General features: G+C 43.8%; 1 protein-coding gene across 2 annotated transcripts in view; it reads left to right on the top strand.

The window, feature by feature from the left end:
- RAD9A (RAD9 checkpoint clamp component A) overlaps window positions 1–21262 on the top strand; it is a 266419-nt gene that overhangs the window by 208590 nt on the left and 36567 nt on the right. For both annotated transcript variants that reach the window (XM_077454778.1, XM_077454779.1), the window contains exon 10: window positions 1853–1951. In XM_077454778.1, coding sequence (XP_077310904.1) covers window positions 1853–1951 — 99 coding nt within the window. The remainder of the gene's footprint in view (window positions 1–1852; window positions 1952–21262) is intronic.

Below are 21262 nucleotides of genomic sequence, written 5' to 3'. Positions count from 1 at the left end.
TTCATTACAATATGACTTGTTGCAATCGTATATATGCTATATGTATTTTTTTTTTTTTTATATGCTATTTTTTTACTCCTATGAAAGTGGAGTTACCTTTTTAAAGCAGAGTTCCACCGAAAAACGGAAGCTCCGCTTATCTGAATCCCCCCCTCCTCTGGTGCCACATTTGGCACCTTTCAGGGGGAGTTTCAGGCCACCTAGAGCCCAGGTGACAGATGCACACCGTAGGGTTAGGGGTGCACCGCAAGGTTGTGGACCCTACGGCTGACTGCTGCAGACGGGGGACAGATCCCACTGGGGTTAGAGCGTAAGATTCCCCGGGGCGCGGAGTCTAAGAGCCGGCAGGTGTTCACCAGAGCCTCGAGTGGTGAGGATGGACTTGGCTGCAACTGGCTCCAGGTCGCGACCCCCAGGGTCCCCCAGCTCACACCCACAGTAGGCAACAGGAGGATAGGGATGGTGAGGGACAAAGCCAAGGTCGGGGCCACAAGCAGACAAGAATAGTCGGGTACACGCCAAAAGGTCAGGGTCACAGGCAAGCAGGGATGGTCAGAACACGCCAAAGTCGGTAACGGAAACCAGTAGCAGAGCACACGGCAGGAAACAGGAAGCTAACACACAAAGGTTGATCAGCAGGATAAGCTAGCAGTGCACAGGTTAATATAGAGTTGTCTGATTGGAGCTAGGGTGGAGCCATGCCAGAGGAAGGAAATAAAAGCAGTCAGGTGAAGCTCGGCTGGTCTCTAGAAATGAACACATGCAGACAGGTAAGCAGACGAACTCTATTGCATAACCATGACAGGGAGCAGGTACCTGTCCCCACTTCCGGGAGATTGCGCCATGGCCTGATCACTCGGAAGTTCAGCCCCCTCCTCCTTTACCCGCACCTGGACCATTCAGAAAGCACAGCACGCTTAGCGTATATGCAGTAGGGAACTGGTTATGAACCCGCAAGGCTTCACTGCTGGTTTCCCTTAGACAATGGTGATAGCAGGAGCACCCAAGATGAAAACATGGCCTGGGGTGCTGCTATTGCTGGATGCCAGGACAGGTAAGTGTCCTAATTTTAAAAGTCTGCAGCTACAGTATGAAACTATTATTGTGTCCACTGATACCAATTCAAGACCTATTTATTACTTCCTCTAGCACAGTGGTCATAACAGGCCAGGTTTGCAAGATAACTGAAATACATCACAGGTGATATCATTTGCTGCTCAGTGATTGCAGTCTGTATCTCTCCAAGGTAATACAATCAATACTGGGGCTGTTGTATTCTGTCTTCTTCAGTGTGCATTGTAATACGCTGCAAAAAAGAAACCCGACTGAAATTTTGAACATTGAGGTGTGTTACCTAACTTGATGCAATGCATAAAAATGTGCTCCTATTGTGCAAATCTCTGAAAATTTCAAGTGCCACACTTGAGGAACTTTTTTCAAGTTGACCCCCACTGCTCTAGTGTGTGTTGTCAGCTACTTTATTTACACCAATTTAAAATTTCCTGTTTACATGTATTTTGCTACGTTTGACAATGTTGACAAAATTTATGCACTATCAAATGTACATTACTTTGAGTTGTTTTCATTCTCACTGAGTAGTATATTCCGAGAAAGGCATTTAAATGCAAATTAATTTATTCTTATATAATTTGTAAAGTTGTGAATGTGTCAGATATGAATAACAAAAAGGTAATCTTGTCTAAGTCTGGCTTGTGTTTGGGTGGACATAGCCTGCCATTTGATTAGCGATACTTTAATGTATGTTATGTGTTTTGAGCAATAAATTCATTAATTACCATTTTTTTAATATATATATATTGTTTATTTTATTTTTTAAACATGTGTATGACAGTCCAGCAGTGTTTAGCGTGGATGACACAGTCCTTGATGTACATTTTGTCCTCGCTACCTTGTCGGATGCAGATCATGGCTTACAGTCTCTGAACCAAAGGTAAATGTTTCTCTTTGTCATAAATCTGCATTTTCTTTTTTTATTGCTATATGTAAACAAGGCACATTAAACAATATGCATAATCGCAAAACTGGGTACAAATAAAACATCTCACATCAGAAGTCATATACAAGACAGCAATGCACAGCTTGGTGTAAAATACAGTTGGACAAGGTACTCCTAGTGTGTGTGTGTATGTACAGTTAAGTCCATACAGGAGGCCCCTATTACAAACAAGGTAGGGTCTGTAGGTTTGTTCTTAAAAAATGTACCTGTTCCGACTTAGATTCAACTTAAGTGTAGCTACAGCCCGAAAAAATTTTTTTTTTTATAAAAAAGTGTATATATATATATATATATATATATATATATATATTTGTTTTTTTTTCCATAACATTTTTATTGAAGAGAATTAAACAAATTTGTCCAAGCAAGACAGCAGTTACATGGACCCAACGGTTTAAAGACATACACAGACTTTACATCTTTCATCAAGAAAACAAGTACATCAACTGTGGCGACATATGACAGCGTTTAATTGTGGGTGTTAGGTTATGAGACCTATTGTGATCCCGGAGGTAGTTTAGCTTTCCCGTGGGATGGGTTTGTCAGATTTCTGAGGGGGTGTGTTCATGTTGGGTATTATCCTGGACTTTAATGTGGTTTGTTAGAATAAGCTGTATAAGTCTTTGGCACTTCTGTGGGGTGATAAGTTGGATATGTATCTGACCTTGACTAAGTCAGTGTGTGTGTGTGTGTGTGTGTGTGTGTGTGTGTGTGTGTGTATCTTGAGTTTTGTATGAGTCAAGATCGCCAGTCCAGCTGGTTGTCTTGGTTAATTCCGTTGGTTGTGTGTGAGAGGGTGGGGAGGGAGGTGGGGGGTGTGCTTGGTTATGGGTAGGTGTAGGAATTGGATTTATGGGGGGGATGCATTTTTTGGGGAGAGGGAGAGATTGTAGAGTCGGATGTGGGGTAGGTACGGCTGGGGTATGAGAGAATGAGATTGGTTGAGTCAGGGGGGCGGAAGCCTCCTATCTGGCCATGAACCTCAACCCAGCCTCCTCAGCCCCTCCGTGTGCTTAGTATTTGATAGTGTTATGGGGTAGTTGAAAGAGTGAGATATGGGGTCATTTTAGGTAATGTGTATTTGCATGGTGTGGGTGTATTCTGGAGTAGTCTTGAAGTATGACCAGCAGGGCCAGCGGGTATTATGTTTGATGTTTTCATGTGAGATGGCTATGAGCTCTTCCATGTTTGTCAATTTTGTTGATTCTCAGGAACCAGTCTTTGATTGAGGGTGCCCTGGATTTGCCCCATAGGACCGGGATGCATAGCTGTGTTCAGCATGTGCATTGTCAGGAATTTAAAATATGCACGTCTCGGTAGTGTGGTAGGGTGCAATAATAGTTGCGCGGGCGAGAAGTCCAGGGTAAGGGTCGTTATCTTTGACGTTATGCTGTGGACTTCCCTACAGAATTTTTGGATGATGGGACAGGACTACCAAATGTGGACGTGGTAACCAGGTTCGGATTTGCATCTCCAGCATAAGTTTGATGTTGTGGGTGTGTATTTGTTGATGAGGGTTGGTACTCTGTACCAACGATTGAGAATCTTGTAACCATTTTCTTTAATTTGATACATTGATCGAGCCCTTGAGAGTGTTTTCGAATATTTGCTCCCGTTGGTCATCTGTGATAGTAATTGAGAGCTTTTTCTCCCAGTAATGGCAATTTTTGTGCTTCCTGGGGTGATTAGCAAAAAGTAGCGAGTAGATGGTGGAGATTAGATGTCTTTGTGGTGTGGATTCAGAGCATAATGTTTCTATGGGGGTAAGAGGTCTGGTCCAGTGTGACCTGTGTTTTGAGTCTTCTGATCTCTCATTTGTGATGCTAGTTTTTCACGGGTTAGGAGAGCGCTTCCTTGGAAGAAATGTTTAGCCAGAATGTTCATATGGCCAAACGATGGATAAGAAGTGCATGGACATCCCGGGGGGAGGGGGGAAGTGGGGATTGGCTCGGAGTGGGGTCATGGGGCCCGGTATTGAGAGCTGTAGCTTGAGGCTTGTTTTATGGAAACAGCGTAAGGTGGGGCCTATAAGTATATGGTTGGAATGTGTTTGGGGGATAGCCAGGGTGCCGAGGCTAGGGGGGCATCTGCCAGGTATTCTTCTAAGTCTACCCACTGTTTTGTGGATGCGTAGATATTCCAGTCTACTATTCTGGTAAGCAGGCAGGGTGTGACTAAGAGCTCAAATTTTATACACGGATGTTTGTTATGCCATAGTAATTTTGAGCATAGGGTTTTGAATGTGGTGATGAAGGTGGGAGGTAGATGTATAGGTATGGCCTGCATTATTATTACACATATAGAAGTCTCAGCAGGATGTTCATTTTTAAGATTGCGGCTCTTCCAAACCATGGGAATGAGGGGTTATCCCATTTTTGTAAGTCTTGTTTGGCGTTCAGGATTGGGGAGAAATTTAAAGCGCATAGGTCAGTGAGGTGGGTTGGGAGTTGAATTCCTAGATAGGTTATCGCTGTGGTTTTCCAAGTGAAGGGGAAATTGTTTTGGCAAAGGGCCACAGTTTCTGTGGATAGGGAGACATTTGCCGCATAGGATTTATTGAAATTTATTTTGAGGTTGGAAATGATCTGGAAGTCTCTTAAGTCCTTCAGTAGGTTTGGGAGTGTGATATGAGGTTCTGAGAGGGAGAGTAGTATGTTGTCAGCAAAAGCTATGACTTTGAATTCATGTTTCGGGGTTGAAATTCCTTTGATGTTAGGGTTACTTCGGAGGTGGTTGAGAAGTGGTTCCAGTGTGAGCACGTAAAGAAGTGGTGAGAGGAGGCATCCCTGGCGAGTTCCATTTCTGACGGGGAAGGCATTCGACAGGTGGCTATTGACTCTCATTTGTGCTGTGGGGTTCGTGTAGAGTGTTATGATTAGGTTGAGTATATTGTCCCCGAGGCCTATCAACCATAGGGTTTCGGTCATATAGTCCCAGGCCACTCTGTCGAATGCCTTCTCCGCCTCTAGTGAAAGGAAGAATCCCTTCTGTTTATATGAGTTTAGATGAGAATGAATGTTGATGGCCTTGATGGTATTATCTCTGGCTTTCTCGGCCATAGATGAAGCCAACTTGATCTGTCGATATGAGTTGTGGGATGAGTGGGAGGAGGCAATTGGTTAGAATTTTGGCAAGGTTTTTGGTTTCTACATTAAGGAGGGAGATTGGGCGGTAATTAGAGACTGATGTGTGATCCTTCCCTTCCTTTGGTAGCACAATTTTGGGCTTTTAAGAGGCGAAGTGGGGGAGTTTTCGTTAAGGTGATGGAGTTGAAGGTGGCTAAAAGAGGGGCGTTGAGTGTGTTTCTGAATGTTTTATAGTATACCGCAGTGAAGTAGTCTGGGCCTGGGCCTTTTCCTTTTTTCGTTTGATTGCTTGTGTGAGTTTTTCCCCTGAGAAGGGGTTTTCGAGGGAGAGGGCTATGTCTTGTGTTGGTTTGGGGGTGTATCGTTTCAGAAAGTCTCTAATGATAGTGGTCCTACGTTCTTGGGCATTTTGGTGTGGGTTCGGTTGAGAGATGTTGTACAAGTTGTGGTAGTACTGCTCGAAGCAGGAAGCTATGTCTGTTACTTGTGGCGAGAGAGCCGTCAGGTTTCTTGATTTGTCTTATCGTATGCCTTTCTTTTTTCGCCCGCAAGGCTCTGGCCAAAAGCGCTCCACTTTTGTTACCGTGTTCGTAGAATAATTCACGTGACAGGGCAGATTTTCGTCTCACTTTTTTAGTTCGTTCATCCAGTAGGAGTGATCGCACATGTGAGTTCCTGTAGGGTTTGTATAGCTTGTGTCTTATGTGTTGCTTCTAGGGTTTTGATTTGAGTTAATAACCCTTGAATGTGTGCTTGTCTCTGTCGCTTGCGTTTGGCTGAGAGGGCTGAGTTCCCCTCTAATCGTGCACTTATGAGCTTCCCGTTGGGTGCTGGGGTACGTGTCCGGTGTGTTTAGTTGGAAGAAAGATTCCAGGCAAGAATGTATGTGATCTAAATTGGACTGGTCTGTCACTAGTGAGGCTTCCAGATGCCAGAGTTTGCATCTGTCAGTGGTTTACGGGAAGTTGAGCAAGATAGAAATGGGGTGGTGATCTGAAAGAAACATCGGTTCAATCGTGGCTTTAGTTACTGTAGGAATTGTAGATCCTGTTGTGATATAAACAGGTAGTCAATTCTGGAGTATCTGTTGTGTGGGGCGGAGAAGGAGTGATCTTTTTCATTTGGCTGTAGAGTGCGCCATGAGTCGTGCAGGAGTAGATTGTGGATTTGAGAGTGGATCTGACGTAATGCTCTGTAGGGAATGGATGAGGCCCCTGTCTAGGATGGGGTTTAGGGGGGCGTTGACGTCTCCTCCCAAAATGACCAATCCCAATTGAAATGAAGACAGGAGGGAGGCTACTTTGCGAAAGAAGGGAACATGCTTCACATTGGGAGCATAGATATTAGCCAGTGTGACTGGTCTATTATGTAGAAGGCCATTGATAAAGAGATAGCGGTCTTCCGGATCTGCCAGAAAGTCCGTTATCTCATTGGGGCTATTTCTCGCAAGTAAAATAGCAACTCCTTTCAATTTGGCTAACTGGTTTGAAGCATAGAACCCTTTAGGAAAGTGGAAGTTGTCTAGCTTCGATGAGAGCACTTGTGAGCGCTTTTCAGGGATGTTTAGGCATTTTGTGTTGAGAGAGAATTTTAACCTTGAGGAGGTTTGGTGAAGTTTCTGGAGACATGATTTAGAGTGGGAGTTGTAATAGAACAATACCCGATGGTGTGTAGTGGGGTATAGCGCAGTGCGTGTGAGCTCTACAGAGAAGGGAGAAAAGGGGGGGGGGGGGAGTGAGTGAGGGTTGTGGTGTTTAAGAGGCTTATCTAGGGTTTTAGCCTGATGATATGTTGATCTGATGAAGTGGGGGAGATGGTGGGTGTTGTTGAGGTGGTACCTGTGGTGCCATAGGTGGACATGTAGGATATAGCAGCAATTCTGATAACATTATGCTATCTTAGGACAAAAGGGAGTCTGGTGGGGTTGGATAAAATCGCGTTTTGGAAGTAGAGTTGAGTAAATGAGTAAGGTGGGAAGATGGTGTTTGTGTTTCAGATTATATTACAGTGTGCCAGGGCCAGTGTCCAATCTGCCCGGATGGGTATATGTGATCTCTCCCCTTCCCCCCCCCCCCCCCCCCCGTATGGGGTGAAAATTAAAGCTCTTATTCAGGTTCCTCCCTCTTGTCCTGTGTGATAATAGATATGGCAACATTAAAAGAATCCTATACGTAAATATTTAGTGCAGTTAGTATATTGTTCATGTTACCACTTCATGTTTAGGTTGAAAGTGGTGCTTTCCTGATGGTTCAGTGGTCGTCATGTTGACCTGTCTGTGTCATCTCTACTTCTTCCTTGTGCTAGGCAAGATTATTGATTCCGGTAGCGTCAAGAGTGATTGTCACTAGAGTCTGTATGCTTCCTACTGTAGAGGTGCAGTCGGATTTATGGGTCCAAAGTGTGGAACCACGAACATATATGGGCAAGTTTTTACAGCAGTTCAGTCTATTCTGTGAGGGAGCGGAATGTCCATCTTGGGTGTGGATTGCACCTTGAGAGGGTGGGTATTGGGGTGGGTTGTTAGAGATCCATCCATTGGCTCCTCTGGAGATGAGGGTAGTTATATTTCCTCATTTAAGTCCTGTAATGTTGCATCAGGGGTGTACCCTGCAGGGCAAAAGTACTTTGTGAGGACAAAGGCTTTCTGTTTTCAGCGATGAGAAGTGTTAAGGCTTGGGTATATGAAATGTCTGCCAGGCACAGTACTCTTGAGGCTGGGTTTTGGAGGCAGTATTATATGGGAACAAACAGGCAATGTGTAACAGAGAGCCAGCAACTGAAAATATGTAACCTATAACTAATAACTTACGATTTGTTGGGCTTCTGAGCGAGTAGGTGGACAGAATGTTCCGTGGGGTGAACAAAGACTGTGCTGCTTCCAAGTCAGACCTCTTGGTGGGATCTCCTGTGTGCAGATGAGGCCGAAGGGCTTCCGTTTGCAGGATGGCGGTGTGTTTGAGGTGGAGGGGTTGCTGGAGGAGATCTCTGGCAACATGGCCTTTGTATGTTCCATTCCATGGGGTCTTCTCCGTGATCTGCATTCCAGGGGGCTGATACGCGATATTCGCTGTACCGGGGGGTGCGGCCCATTGCCGAGGTTGAGAGGCAGAAGGGGAATTTCCACCTGTATGAAAAGTTTCTTGATCGTAGGATGTCTAATAAGGGTCGAAGGTCTTTTCGATGTTGAAGTGTGATCGGCAACGGGTCCTGAAAGAGTTTGATTTCTGAACCCTGACGTCTTTCACTGGCGTGTTTAAGGATTTCCTCTTTCAGAGGAAAATTCACCAAGCAACATGGTGGGTCCGGTCCCTACCCCTGGGACGTAGGGCCCTGTGTATGCACTCTATTTTGATTGGCAAGTCATGGGGTCTGTCTAGCAGGCCATTGAAGATGGACTGTACGCATTGGTGGAGATTGCTGGGGTCGACGGCTTCAGTAAGGTTTCATACTCTCATATTGTGTCTACGACCCCTATTATCAAGGTCCTCTAGGTGTCTACTCATTTCGCTAATCTGGAAGGAGTGGCGATTAGATACTTGCTGGACCTGTGTTATGGTGTTCTCCTGTCTGCTTGTGGCATTTTCTCCACTCTGTCTAGACGTGCTGCCATTGCTTGAATGTCCAGCCTGAGATCTCCTATTGCAGCAGCCAGGGTATTCTTTATGTCTGTTGCGATGCTCTGCAGGTCATGTAGACATAAAGGCTGTGTTGCGCTGGCTGTGTGACAGATTGAGCTGGCTTGGCTGTGGATAGCGCAATCTCGAATGCTGCTGGCAGACCGCGTGGAGTGTGATGGCGCCTATGAGGGAGGTGGCGGGTCCCGCTGCTGCGATCTGAAGATCGTGGGGAATGCCGTTGCTCGGTTGGGTTTCTCCATCCCACAGGGATTGGGATCTCGGCGCGGACTAATTCTGGTCTCCCTTACCCATCTTATGCAATGTCAAGTCCTCTGTTAGGCCGAGATTCGTCCTGTTCGAATGGGAGCCTGAGGATCAAGCGGCGCCAAGCCACGCCTCCCAAAAAATATTTTTAAGCTTTTTGGATAGTATAGGGAAGGGTTAACACCCCTGTAATGTTTGTTTTGCTGTCTGTGCCCCTGATCAGGAGATTTCACTTCACTTTCTGTCCCAATGAAAATTGGATTTTGAAAATTTTGGGTTGTGGAAACAAGCCTTGGTGATAAAGCATCAGTGGAGACACTTTTTTCATAATAGCTCTTACAGGAGTGAATTTCTCTTCCTAGGAGTAGATTTCCCCTCACTTCCTGTTGTCTCCCTTCATTTGTAAGTAGGAGTCGTTTGTAACTAGGGGGGGACAGCCTGTATATATTTGGACACATGCAAAATTTTCTTATTTTTGGCTCATCACACTACCTCCACCATGTTTTTACAGAGGACGTTGTGTGCTTTGGATCATGAGCTGTTCCAGTCTTTCTCCACACTTTTTTTTTTTTCTTCCTGTCATTCTGGTACAGATTAATCTTAGTTTCATCTGTCCAAAGAATGCTTTTCCAGAACTGGTCTGGCTTTTTTAGATGTTTTTTGGCAAAGTCTAATTAGGCATTTCTATGCTTCAGGCTTATGAATGGTTTGTACCTTGTGGTGACTCCTCTCTATTTGCTTTTGTTAAGTCTTCTCTTGACTGTAGACTTTGACAATGATACGCCCACCTCTTGGAGAGTGTCCTTCACTTGTCTTGATGTTGTGAATGGGTTTTTATTTACCATAGAGAGGCTCCTGCGATCATCCACCACTGTTGTCTTTTGTAGACATCCAGGCCTTTTTATGTTGCTGAGCTCACCAGTGCGTTCTTTCCTCAGAATGTACCAAACTGTTCATTTTGCCACTCCTAAATTTGCTGCTATCTCTCTGATGGATTTGTTTAATTTTTGAAGCCTTACAATGACCTGTTTCACTTGGATGGACAGCATTTTGAACGCATGATGTTGGTTGTTTACAGCAATAGATTCCAAATGCAAATACCACACTTGGAATCAACTTTAGACCTTTTACCTGCTTAATTGAGGAAGAAATAACAAAGGAGTAGCCCACTCCTGGCCAAGAAACAGCTTTTGATTCAGTTGTCCAATTACTTTTGCTCCCTTGAAAAAGGCAGGGTGGCTATTAAGAGCTAAACCCCTTCCCTCAGATTTGGATGTACATACAATGAAATTAAACCTGAGCGTGCACTTTCAGCCCATATCCATTATATAACTATAGCTTGAATATGTTTTGGTAATTACCTTAAAAAATATCTTACATTGTGCATGTGTCCAAATATACATGGACCCAACTGTGTATGTATGTGTGTGATATATATTTTCATTCATACACGGTCCCTGGGTTACAAATGGGGTCTTTAGGTTTGTTTTTTCATTTGGATCTGTAAGTCGGACATGTACATTATTTTTAAGTACCGCCAGCTAAAAAAAACTATTTTTAAGCTTTTTGGATAGCATGGGGAAGGGTTAACACCCCTGTAATGTTTGTTTTGCTGTCTGTCCCTGTTCAGAAGATTTCTCCTCACTTTCTGTCCCGATGACAATTGGTTTTTGAAAATGTTTGGTTGTTATGGAAACCTTGGTGATAAATTATCAGTGGAGGTACCCTTTTCCCATAATAACTTACAGGAGTGAATTTCCCTTCCTAGGGGTAGATTTCCACTTGTTTCTTGTTGTCTCCCTCCGTTTGTAAGTAGGTTTGTAACTAGGGGGCCGCGTGTGTGTGTGTGTGTGTGTGTGTATGTATATAGTATATTATATGTATATAATATATAATTTTACACACAGTATCTCACAAAAGTGAAATGAAAATATTTTATTATACCTTTTCATGTGACAACACCATTATTTTCCAGCACTGTCTTTACCTTCTTAGGCATGGAGTTCACCAGAGCTTCACAGATCGCCACTGGAGTCCTCTTCCTCTCCTCCATGAGGACATCACAGAGCTGGAGGATATTAGAGACCTTGAGCTCTTCCACCTTCTATTTGAGGATGCCCCACATATGTTCAATAGGGTTTAGGTCTGGAGACATGCTTGGCCAGTCTATCATCTTTACCAAGGCAGTGGCTGTCTTGGGGGTGTGTTTGGGGTCATTATCATGTTGGAATACTGCCCTGCGGCCCAGTTTCCAAAGGGAGATTATGCTCTGCTTCAGTATGTCACAGTACATGTTGGCATTCATGGTTCCCTCGAACTGTAGCTCCCCAGTGGCGGCAACACTCATATAGCCCCAGACCATGACCCGCTCACCGCCATGCTTGAGAGTAGGCAAGACACGCTTGTCTTTGTATTCCTCACCTGGTTGCCGCCACACACGCTTGACACCATCTGAACCAAATAAGTTTATCTTTGTCTTATCAGACCACAGGACATGGTTCCAATAATCCAAGTCCTTGGTCTGCTTGTCTTCAGCAAACTGTTTGCGGGCTTTCTTGTGCATCATCTTTAGTAGAGGCTTTCTTTTGGGACGACAGCCATGCAGACTAATTTTGATGCAATGTATGGTCTGAGCACTGGCAGGCTGACCCCCCACCCCTTAAACCTCTGCAGCAATGCTGGCAGCACTCGTACGTCTATTTCCCAAAGACAACCTCTGGATATGACGCTGAGCATGTGCACTCAACTTCTTTGGTCGACCATGGTGAGACCTGTTCTGTTAAACCTCTGTATGGTCTAGGCCATCATGCTGCAGCTCCGTTTCATGGTCTTGGCAATCTTTTTATAGCCTAGGCCAGTGTTTCTCAACTCCAGGCCTCAAGGTACCCCAATAGGTCATGTTTTCAGGATTTCCATTACTTTGCACAGGTGATTTGATCAGTTTCACTGCCTTAGTAATTACAACAGCCATTTTATCTGAGGGAAATCCTGAAAACATGACCTGTTGGGGCGCCTTGAGGACTGGAGTTGAGAAATGCTGGCCTAGGCCATCTTTATGTAGAGCAACAATTATTTTTTTTCAGATCCTCAGAGTTCTCTGCCATGAGGTGCCATGTTGAACTTCTAGTGACCAGTATGAGAGAGAGTAAGAATGATGACACCAAATTGAACACACCTGCTCCCCATTCACACCTGAGACCTTGTAACACCGAGTCACATGATACTGTCACATGATACTGGTGAGGAAAAATGGCTAATTGGGCCCAATTTGAACATTTTTACTTAGGGGTGTACTCATTCTTGTTGCCAGTGGTTTAGACATTAATGAACTGAAATATCACATGGTCCTAAGTATTCAGACCCTTTGCTCAGTATTTAGTAGAAACACCCTTTTGATCTAATACAACCATGAGTCTTTTTGGGAAAGATGCAACAAGTTTTTCACAACTGGATTTTGGTATCCTCTGTCATTCCTCTTTGCAGATTCCTTTTTTGGCTGTCCACCAAGCGTTGGTGGACAGACATTTTTAGGTCTCTCCAGAGATGCTCAATTGGGTTTAAGTCAGAGCTCTGGCTGGGCCATTCAAGAATAGTCAGAGTTATTGTGAAGCCACTCCTTCGCTATTTTAGCTGTGTGCTTAGGGTCATTGTCTTGTTGAAAGGTAAACCTTCGGCCCAGTCTGAGGTCCTGTGCACTCTGGAGAAGTTTTTCGTCCAGGATATCCCTGTACTTGGCTGCATTCATCTTTCCCTCTGCCTTTCTGGTGTGGCTCGAAGGTACCGGTAGTATTCCTGAGAATACTACATTGGAGGTTCTTTTCCTCGATTTAGCTCCTAAGTCCCTAAAATCTTTCTTTAGGACATTCCATCTGCCTCTGACTTTGTCATTGGTGCCAACGTGCACCATGGCAGCTGGGTCTTCCCCAGACCCCCCCCCCCCAGTAATCTGTCCACCAGATCCGTGATGTGCCGAACCCGAGCACCCGGTAGAGAACATACTGTTCGGCGCTTCAGGTCTTAGTTACAGATTGGCCTCTCTGTCCTTCTAAGAATTGAGTCCCCCCCTACCACCGGAATCTGTCTTTCCTTTCCCTTCGCTTCCCCCCCCATTCTCACTGGAGGAGTTCTTCTCCCGTAAGCTAGGAGAGTCCCTCAGCTCCAGCAGTGCTGGTCCCTGACTGGTTTCACCACATAAAAGAATAGGATACGTATCCCGTCAGCGTTGGTTTTAGGATGAGGCGTGTCCGTCAGGAAACAGCCCAACCCTTGTGAGGGTAAAGAGCCAATAAAATTGGCTCTTTGGACACAGTGGGTCACATGGTAATCACAGGCGGTCACAAATGTCAAACGGCTGTAGTGCCGTTTCCGGGTTCTCATCCTCAGTCTGTGAGGTGATCCGAAAGAAAACTGTTTCAGTAATAAAGCCATGTGCCCTGATTTGTCCCCCCAAATAAAGAGTACCTGTCACCAGCCTATCAGACTACCCAAGTACCTATCTGCAGCCCATGCCTCAAAGAATATACTTTGAGGTGTTTTCTTTTCAAGATGGGATCATTTTGTGGGTAATTCCATTGTCCTGGTTCTCCAAGACCTTTAAAAGTGTGATAGGTTGTCAGGAAATTATACAGTTAGGTCCATATATATTTGGACACAGGCACAATTTTCATACTTTTGGCTCTGTATGCCACCAGAATAAAATTTTAAACAAAACCATCCTAATGAATTTGAAGTGCAGACTTTCAGCTTTAATTCAAGGGGTTGAAAATTTGTATTATTATATAAGATTTATATAGCGCTAACAGTTTATGCATCACTTTACAGCATGAGGGCAGTCAGTACAGTCACAATACAAGTCAAGTGATTCAAAAGGTAATAGCTGTGGGGGATGATCTGATGGAGAAAGTAAAAGCACAGTTGATAGATGGGGGCCAGATAGGCTTCTCTGAAGAGAAACATAAATATCAAGTACAAATTTTATGAACTGCGGCCATTTTTATACAGTCCCCCCATATTCTGGGGCTCAAATGTAATTGGACAAATGAACATTATAATAAATAAAATGTTTATTTTTAATATTTTGAGAATCCTTTACTGGCAATGACTGCTTAAAGTCTGGAACCCATGAACATTACCAAAGACTGGGTTTCCTCCTTTCTAATGCTTTGCCAGGCTCCAACTGCAGCTGTCTTCAGTTCTTTGTGGGTTTTCTGTGAAATGCACACTCAATTGGGTTGAGATCAGGTGATTGACCCAGCCATTGCAGAATATTTCACTTCTTTTCCTTTCCAAAATCTTTTGGGTTGCTTTTGCAGTGTTTTGTATCATTGTCCGTCTGTACTGTAAAGCGCCATCCAGTTAACTTTGATGCATTTGCCTGAATATGGGCTGGCAGATTCTGTCTTCTGTCTGTGCTTCTGTCTGTCCTTTGGATCATGAGCTGTTCCAAGCCTTTTCCACACTTTTTTTTTTCTTCCAGTCATTCTTGCACAGATTAATCTTGGTTTCATTCGTCCAAAGGATGCTTTTCCAGAACTTGTCTTTTTTTTTTTTTTTTTTATGTTTTTTGGCCAAGTCTAATCTGTCTTTTCTATTCTTCAGGTTCAGGCTTATGAATGGTTTGCACCTTGTTGTGAACCCTCTGTATTTGCACTCATGAAAACTTCTCTTGATTGTAGACTTTGACAATGATACGCCCACCTCCTGCAGAGTATCCTTCACTTGTCTGGATGTTGTGAATGGGTTTTTCTTTACCATAGAGAGGATCCTGCGATCATCCACCGCTGTTGTCTTCCGTGAACGTCCAGGCCTTTTTTTATATTGCTGAGCTCACCAGTGCGTTCAACAAACAAAATCCATTGTTGGAAATTCCGATTGTGTGTACAAAGTTCCATGCATGCTCGGAATCAAGCAGAAGACTGGCTATTGAGCTTCAATTTTCTCGGCTCGTCATACGTCACCGTGTTCTTAACATTCGGAATTTCCGACAACATTGTGTGACCGTGTATGCAAGACAAGTTTGAGCCAACATCCGTCGGAAAAAATCCCATGGATTTTGTTGTCGAAATGTGCGATTGTGTGTATGCGGCATTCAAATCAACTCCAGACCTTTTTACCTGCTTAATTGATGAAGAAATAACAAAGGAGTAGCCCAAACCTGGCCCATGAAACAGCTTTTTATTCAGTTGTCCAATTACTTTTGGGCCCTTGAAAAAGTGGGATGGCTAATCTTTAGAGCTGTAATTCCTAAACCCTTCCTCCGATTTGTATGTACATACTCTCAAATTAAACCATAGTGTGCACTTTTAGCCCATGTTTAACTATAGCTTGAATACGTTTTGGTAAATACCTGAAAAAATCAAAAACTGTGCCTGTGTCCAAATATATATGGACCTAAATGTGTGTGTGTAATTTATGCTCCTAGAACACCTTATGGTGTTCCCTGCATGTTGGTCCTCTGTATGTGGCCAAGCTGTGTAAAAGTCTCATGCATGTACTAGTTTTATGTGTTTTTCTAAGAAACTTGTGGAAAAAATGACTTGTTCAATAGACTCATTATGCCTCATAGAAAGTACGTTGGGGTGTTTGCGTTCCAAAATGGGGTAATTTTTGTGGATAATTCCACTGTCCTGGTGCTCCAGGACTTTAAAAAGTGTGATAGGTAGGAATGAAATTAGAAGTGTAATTTATGCTCCTAGAATGCTTGATGCTGCTCTCTGCATGTTAAAGTAGTTGTAAACCCTTACAACACACTTTGACCTACAGCTAAGCCTAGATTAAGGCTTACCTGTAGGTCCAAGAAATATCTCCTAAACCTATACGGTTTAGGAGATATTTGCCCGAAGACAGGCACCGCTGTCTATGGTGCATGCGCTGTAGACAGCGGCGTGCAGGCGCACTGAGTGCGGCATTCTCAACGACTGAGCTGCCGCACGTGTAGGCTCCCGTGCGCATGCGCGGGAGTGACGTCATCACGGCTTCGCCAAATGACAGCGGCAGAGCTGCGAGACCCCACCAAGAATGGATGCGCCGGACTACAGGGGACAGCGGTGACTTCGCTGGTTCCTGTGTCAGGTAAGTGACACTTAATGGACTACTATGCGATGCATAGTAGTCCATTATGCTTTGCCTTTGCAGGGAATGAAAGAGGAAGTAAACTCATCAGGGTTTACTTCCTCTTTAAGCCTCTGTGACCAAGCTGTGAAAATGTCTCACACGTGGTATCGCCATGATCAGGAGGAGTAGCAGAATGTATTTTGGGGTATATTTGGAAGTATGCATATGCTGTGTGTGAGAAATAACTTATGACAATTTTGTGTAAAAATAAATACATTTCTTAATTTTCCCAAGAATTGTGAGAAAGTTACAACTTCAAAAAACTTTCCATGCTTCTTACTAAATACATTGGATGGTCTACTTTCCAAAAAGGGGGGTATTTGTACTTTCCTGACCTTTCAGGGCCTCAAGAAATTGGATAGGCCTCTCAGTACATGAGATGTGATCAATTTTTAATGATTTGCACCATAGCTTTTAGACTCTCTAACGTTCACACAAACTAAATAATAGCCACTAATTTGGGTTATGTTTACCAAAGATACGTAGCAGTATAAATTTTGGTCCAAATTTAAAAAAGAAATCTCAGAATCCACTGATTCTTTCTTTTCAAAATCTTGATGTAATTTTGACATATGTGACTCATTGATAATATGCCATTGCAAAAAAAAAAGGGGGGGGGGGGGGGTGGAAAGGGGTGAATAGAAGGGGAAACAGTATTTAGAGCTAGATGGTCACAGGAAACCTAGAAAGAGGCAGGTAACTGGTATCTTCTACCCAATAAATGGTTATTCTGTTTCCGGGAAGGGTGTAAGGTACTGCCAACATCCCAATACCATGTGCATAGCACTGGAATAATCCCCTTGGACTTTAAAGGTAGAAATTTGAGTAATATAGAAAGTTTAAAAGGCAGTTTTGCCACTTTAATCGTACATGGCATATACAGAGTGGGCAAACATAGCCTTATAATAAAAACATAACATTCATATATATGAAATATATTGCACAGTAAGATTTGGCAATCAAACCCAGTTGGTACAGATAGTCCCATAAGCTGCCAGTCATGCTGTGGTCAGTGCATGGTGTTTCTTGTGCTTTAATATATTTATGCTATAAAAATCACAGAAATAGCCATAACACACACACGATTTGCATTTAAAGCGATTGTAAAGTCTCTTTAAAAAAAAAAAAAAAAACTTGTTATGCTTACCACCTCTGTGCAGTGGATTTGCACAGGGCAGCCTGGATCATCATCTTTTTGGTACCCTCTTTGCTGCTCCTTGCCCCTCCCTCTTGTCAAGTGCCCCCTCAGCAAGCAGCTTGCCATGGGGGAACCCAAGCTGAGCTGACGCTCCCTGTGTCCATTCAGACACAATGCTGCTGTTCAGCCCCATCCCCTCCATCTCCAGATTTGCTAATGGACTTTGACAGCTGTGGAAGCCACTGGCACGGTTGCTGTGTCTCAGCCAATCGGGAGAAGAGTCCTGGACGGTGGAGGGACTGGTGGACATTGCTGGACAGAGATGGGGCTTGGGTAACTATTTGGGAGTGCTAGGGTGGGTGCTACACACATACGCATAGAATGCATTAAGATAAAAAAAAACTTCTGCCTTTACAACTCCTTTAAGTTCAGGCCTGTATTTTCTGGGGAAGCAGTGTATTTCGGGACCGGGACTTATGTGCAGTTACTATGGCAGTTGTCTCCTGTGCAGCATGCTGAGTACAGTGCCCAACTCTGTGCTCGACTTGGCTCAAGACCCCACTATATTGGTCAGGCCAGAATATCCTGAAATTCTTAGATGAATTGCAGAAAAAGAGCTGTGGTAGTTTATCTGACACTGTTTATGGAGACACTTTTGTGATGCAGTTAGCCACATGTTTAGTCCTGATACTCCTCTACAAATCCCCAGATACACTTGCCTAACTACTCAGGTCAGACCAGTGTATCTGAAGATTCCTGGATGAGTACCAAGATTAGAGATGCAGCAGTTTTTTTCTTTTTTTCTTCAAATTCTTTATTTAGAATACAAAGGTAACCAACATCAACATTTGAACTGCGAAAGTGTAGTCCAACACAATGAGTGCATGAATAACATAATGCCTCAGATCACATGGTGTACAGAAAGTGCATAATATTTCTATATTGACTAATATAAGACCACAGAATGGAAACAAGGTTGGATACATGGGTTTTGTCATATTATTGGGGAGGATGAAAAATAAGTAAACAGAAGGAAAAGGACTAGGTTAGGATGGGATCAAATATAATTTCAAACAAAACAAACAAGCGTGCTGGCCTGGATGGAGTATTTCATTTAAGGGGTTCTATCTAGCAGAGATCTAAGAAAACATGGTTTTTAATGGAATGTATTTATTAACTTCGATGAAGGTAGAACGTTCCTACTTGTTTAGTGCTACGAGTACTCGATCCTCCATTTTATTGATGTCCTCGACCTCACCACACATGAATAGAGAAAGGGTTGGGATTTTTCCATCGCAAATCGATGCAATTTTTGGCAGCGTTAAGTAGGTGGTAGAGTACCGGCTTTATATACATTGTAATAGGAATGCAGAGCAGTGAATCAGAAGGCATGGTCCTCTGGAACCGGATAGTCTGTTAACTATTGTGTAAGTCTGCGTACTTCCCTCCAGGGGGTCTCCAAGCCCAGGCACGCCCTAAATATGTGTAAAAGTGTTCCCCATTCTCCCAGGCATCTCCAGCAACAGTTTGAGGCTTCCGGGAAGAAGCAGTTTAAGATTCATGGGGTATGTTACCATCTTGTAAGCAACTTATGGTTACATTCCTAAATGCGTGTGCATACAGAAGATTTAAGGGCAAGCTGGATGATTTGCCTATCTTCATCAGGGGTGAATGTTTGTCCAAAGTCCGTTTTTCCCCATTTAGTGAGGTAGGGCAACCTAAAGTCTTCGGGTGGCAATATCAATAGGGAATAAATCGGGAAGAGGGTGTGGGAGCGCACCTCTTTCCATACAGTGACACTCAGTGTGGTTGGCGAGCACTTGTACACTGCTGGGGAGCCCCAGCGAACGGAGAAAGTGGTGAAGTTGACGCCCCTTTCAAAAATCTAAGGCAAATCGTCCATCCGGTTGCATCGGGGTCGAGAGGGCCAGCGGTCTGTGAGGAAATGTGACACTTGGAAGAGGCCAGCATCAAGCAGGTGTTGGAATAGGCTTCTACGAAGTCCCGAGGGAAAGTTGTGATTGCCTAAAAAGGGCACAAAGGTGACTTTATGGTGGAAATCACTGGGTTTTTACATGCAAGTATGTCGGTTCCAAGTGTAGGGTGTGTCTTAAGCGGTGGGGGCAATGCCTGGAAGCACCAAGGAGCCCAATGTAGGGGGACCATGCTAAATTGGTTTAATTGGGTCCATAGCTTTTGATCGCCATGTCTGTACCAGTCAGTCACCTGTGTTAAGTGTGTAGCCTGATGTTATTTCTGGATATTCAGGACCACGTTCCCTCCACACACCTAAATCAAAACTACTCACTAGGGGGAGAACCTCTGGGGGAATAAAGGATGGAAAAAAGATCTGGGGGTCCTAGTAGATGACAGATTGAGCAATAGCATGCAATGTCAAGCTGCAGCTACCAAAGCTGGCAGAATATTTGCATGCATAAAAAAAGAATATACTCCAGAGATAAAACGATAATCCTACCACTTTATAAAACTCTGGTTGGACCACATCTAGAGTATTCTGTCCAGTTCTGGTCATCAGTCCTCAGCAGGGATGTGCTGGATAAGGATGAACTGAACACACCCCATCATTGGACCCTGGACCTGGAGAGGAAAGATCATCCATGGCTGGACCCCGGAGAGGAGGAGATCATCGCAGGATACCGAGAGTGGATCACAACCGCTGGAATCTTTATTTAAAAAAAAAAAAAAAAGTACTTATCCCAACGGTGTCTGTGTGTTTATTTTTTTATTTTTTACAATTTTGTAAAAAAAAATTGTGAAATAGGGGTACAATGTTCCCATTACCATTTCAAATGGGGGGCGGGATCTGGGGGGTCCCCTTGTTAAAGGGGGCTTCAAGATTCCGATAAGCCCCCTGCCTGCAGACCCCCACAATGACCGGGCAAGAGTTGTGGGGATGAGGTCCTTGTCCCCATCAACATGGGGACATGGTGCTTTGAGGGATCACAGACCCCCAAAGCATCCTCCCCATGTTGAGGGAATGTGGCCTGGTACAGCTCGGGGGGGCACTCTCTCGTCCCCCCCTCTTTTCTTGTGGCCTGCCAGGTTGTGTGCTCGGATAAAGGGTCTGGTATACATTTTTGGGGGGAACTCCACGCATTTTTTTTTTTTTTTTTTTTTAATCAGTGACTTTCAATGACTGGCAATGTTCAAATCGAACATGAGTTTGACTTGAACTCGAAGCTCATCGCTAGTGCTGGAACTGGTGAGAGCCCAAAGAAGGGCAACAAAACTGATATGGGTACTGGAGGACCTCAATTCCAAGTAACAACTGCAAACTCTACATTTATTCTCGCTGGAGAAACAACGATTGAGAGGAGATATGACTATTTATAAATACGGTGCCTTGAAAATTTTCACATTCAACATTTGTCATGTTACAACCAAAAACATAAATGTATTTATTTTATTGGGATTTTATGTTATCGCCCAAAACAGAGTGGCACAGAATTGTGAAGTGGAAGGAAAAGAATAAATGGTTTTCAATTTATTTTTTATTTTTTTACAACTATCTGAAAAGTGTGACATGCATTTGTATTCGGCTCCCGTGAGTCAAGTCTTTTTGGGTATGTCTCTACCAGCTTTGCACATCTAGAGTGAAATGTTTGCCCATTCTTCTTTGCAAAATAGCTCAAGCTCTGTCAGGTTCACAGACGCTCGCCATCCAATTTTCTAGTCTTGCCAACAGATTTTCAATTGGATTTAGATCTGGACTTTGACTGGACTATTCTGACACGTGAATATACTTTGATCTAAACCATTCCATTGTAGCTATGGCTGTATGTTTAGGGTCCTTGTCCTGCTTCTAAGATTGGCCCTGTATTTGGCTCCATCCATCTTCCCATCAACTCTGACCAGCTTTCCTGTCCCTGCTGAAGAAAAGTATCCCCACAACATGCTGCCACCACCATGTTTCCAGGGTGTTTCATGGGTGTTCATGGTGATGTGCAGTGTTAGTTTTCTGCCACACATAGCATTTTGCTTTTAGGCCCAAAAGTTAAATTTTGGT

Source organism: Lithobates pipiens, unplaced genomic scaffold, assembly GCF_037356315.1.
Source record: "Lithobates pipiens isolate NorthernLeopardFrog02 unplaced genomic scaffold, aLitPip1_a1.2 Scaffold_25, whole genome shotgun sequence".
Lineage (NCBI taxonomy): Eukaryota > Metazoa > Chordata > Amphibia > Anura > Ranidae > Lithobates > Lithobates pipiens.
This window is presented reverse-complemented; position numbering and strand designations above follow the sequence as displayed.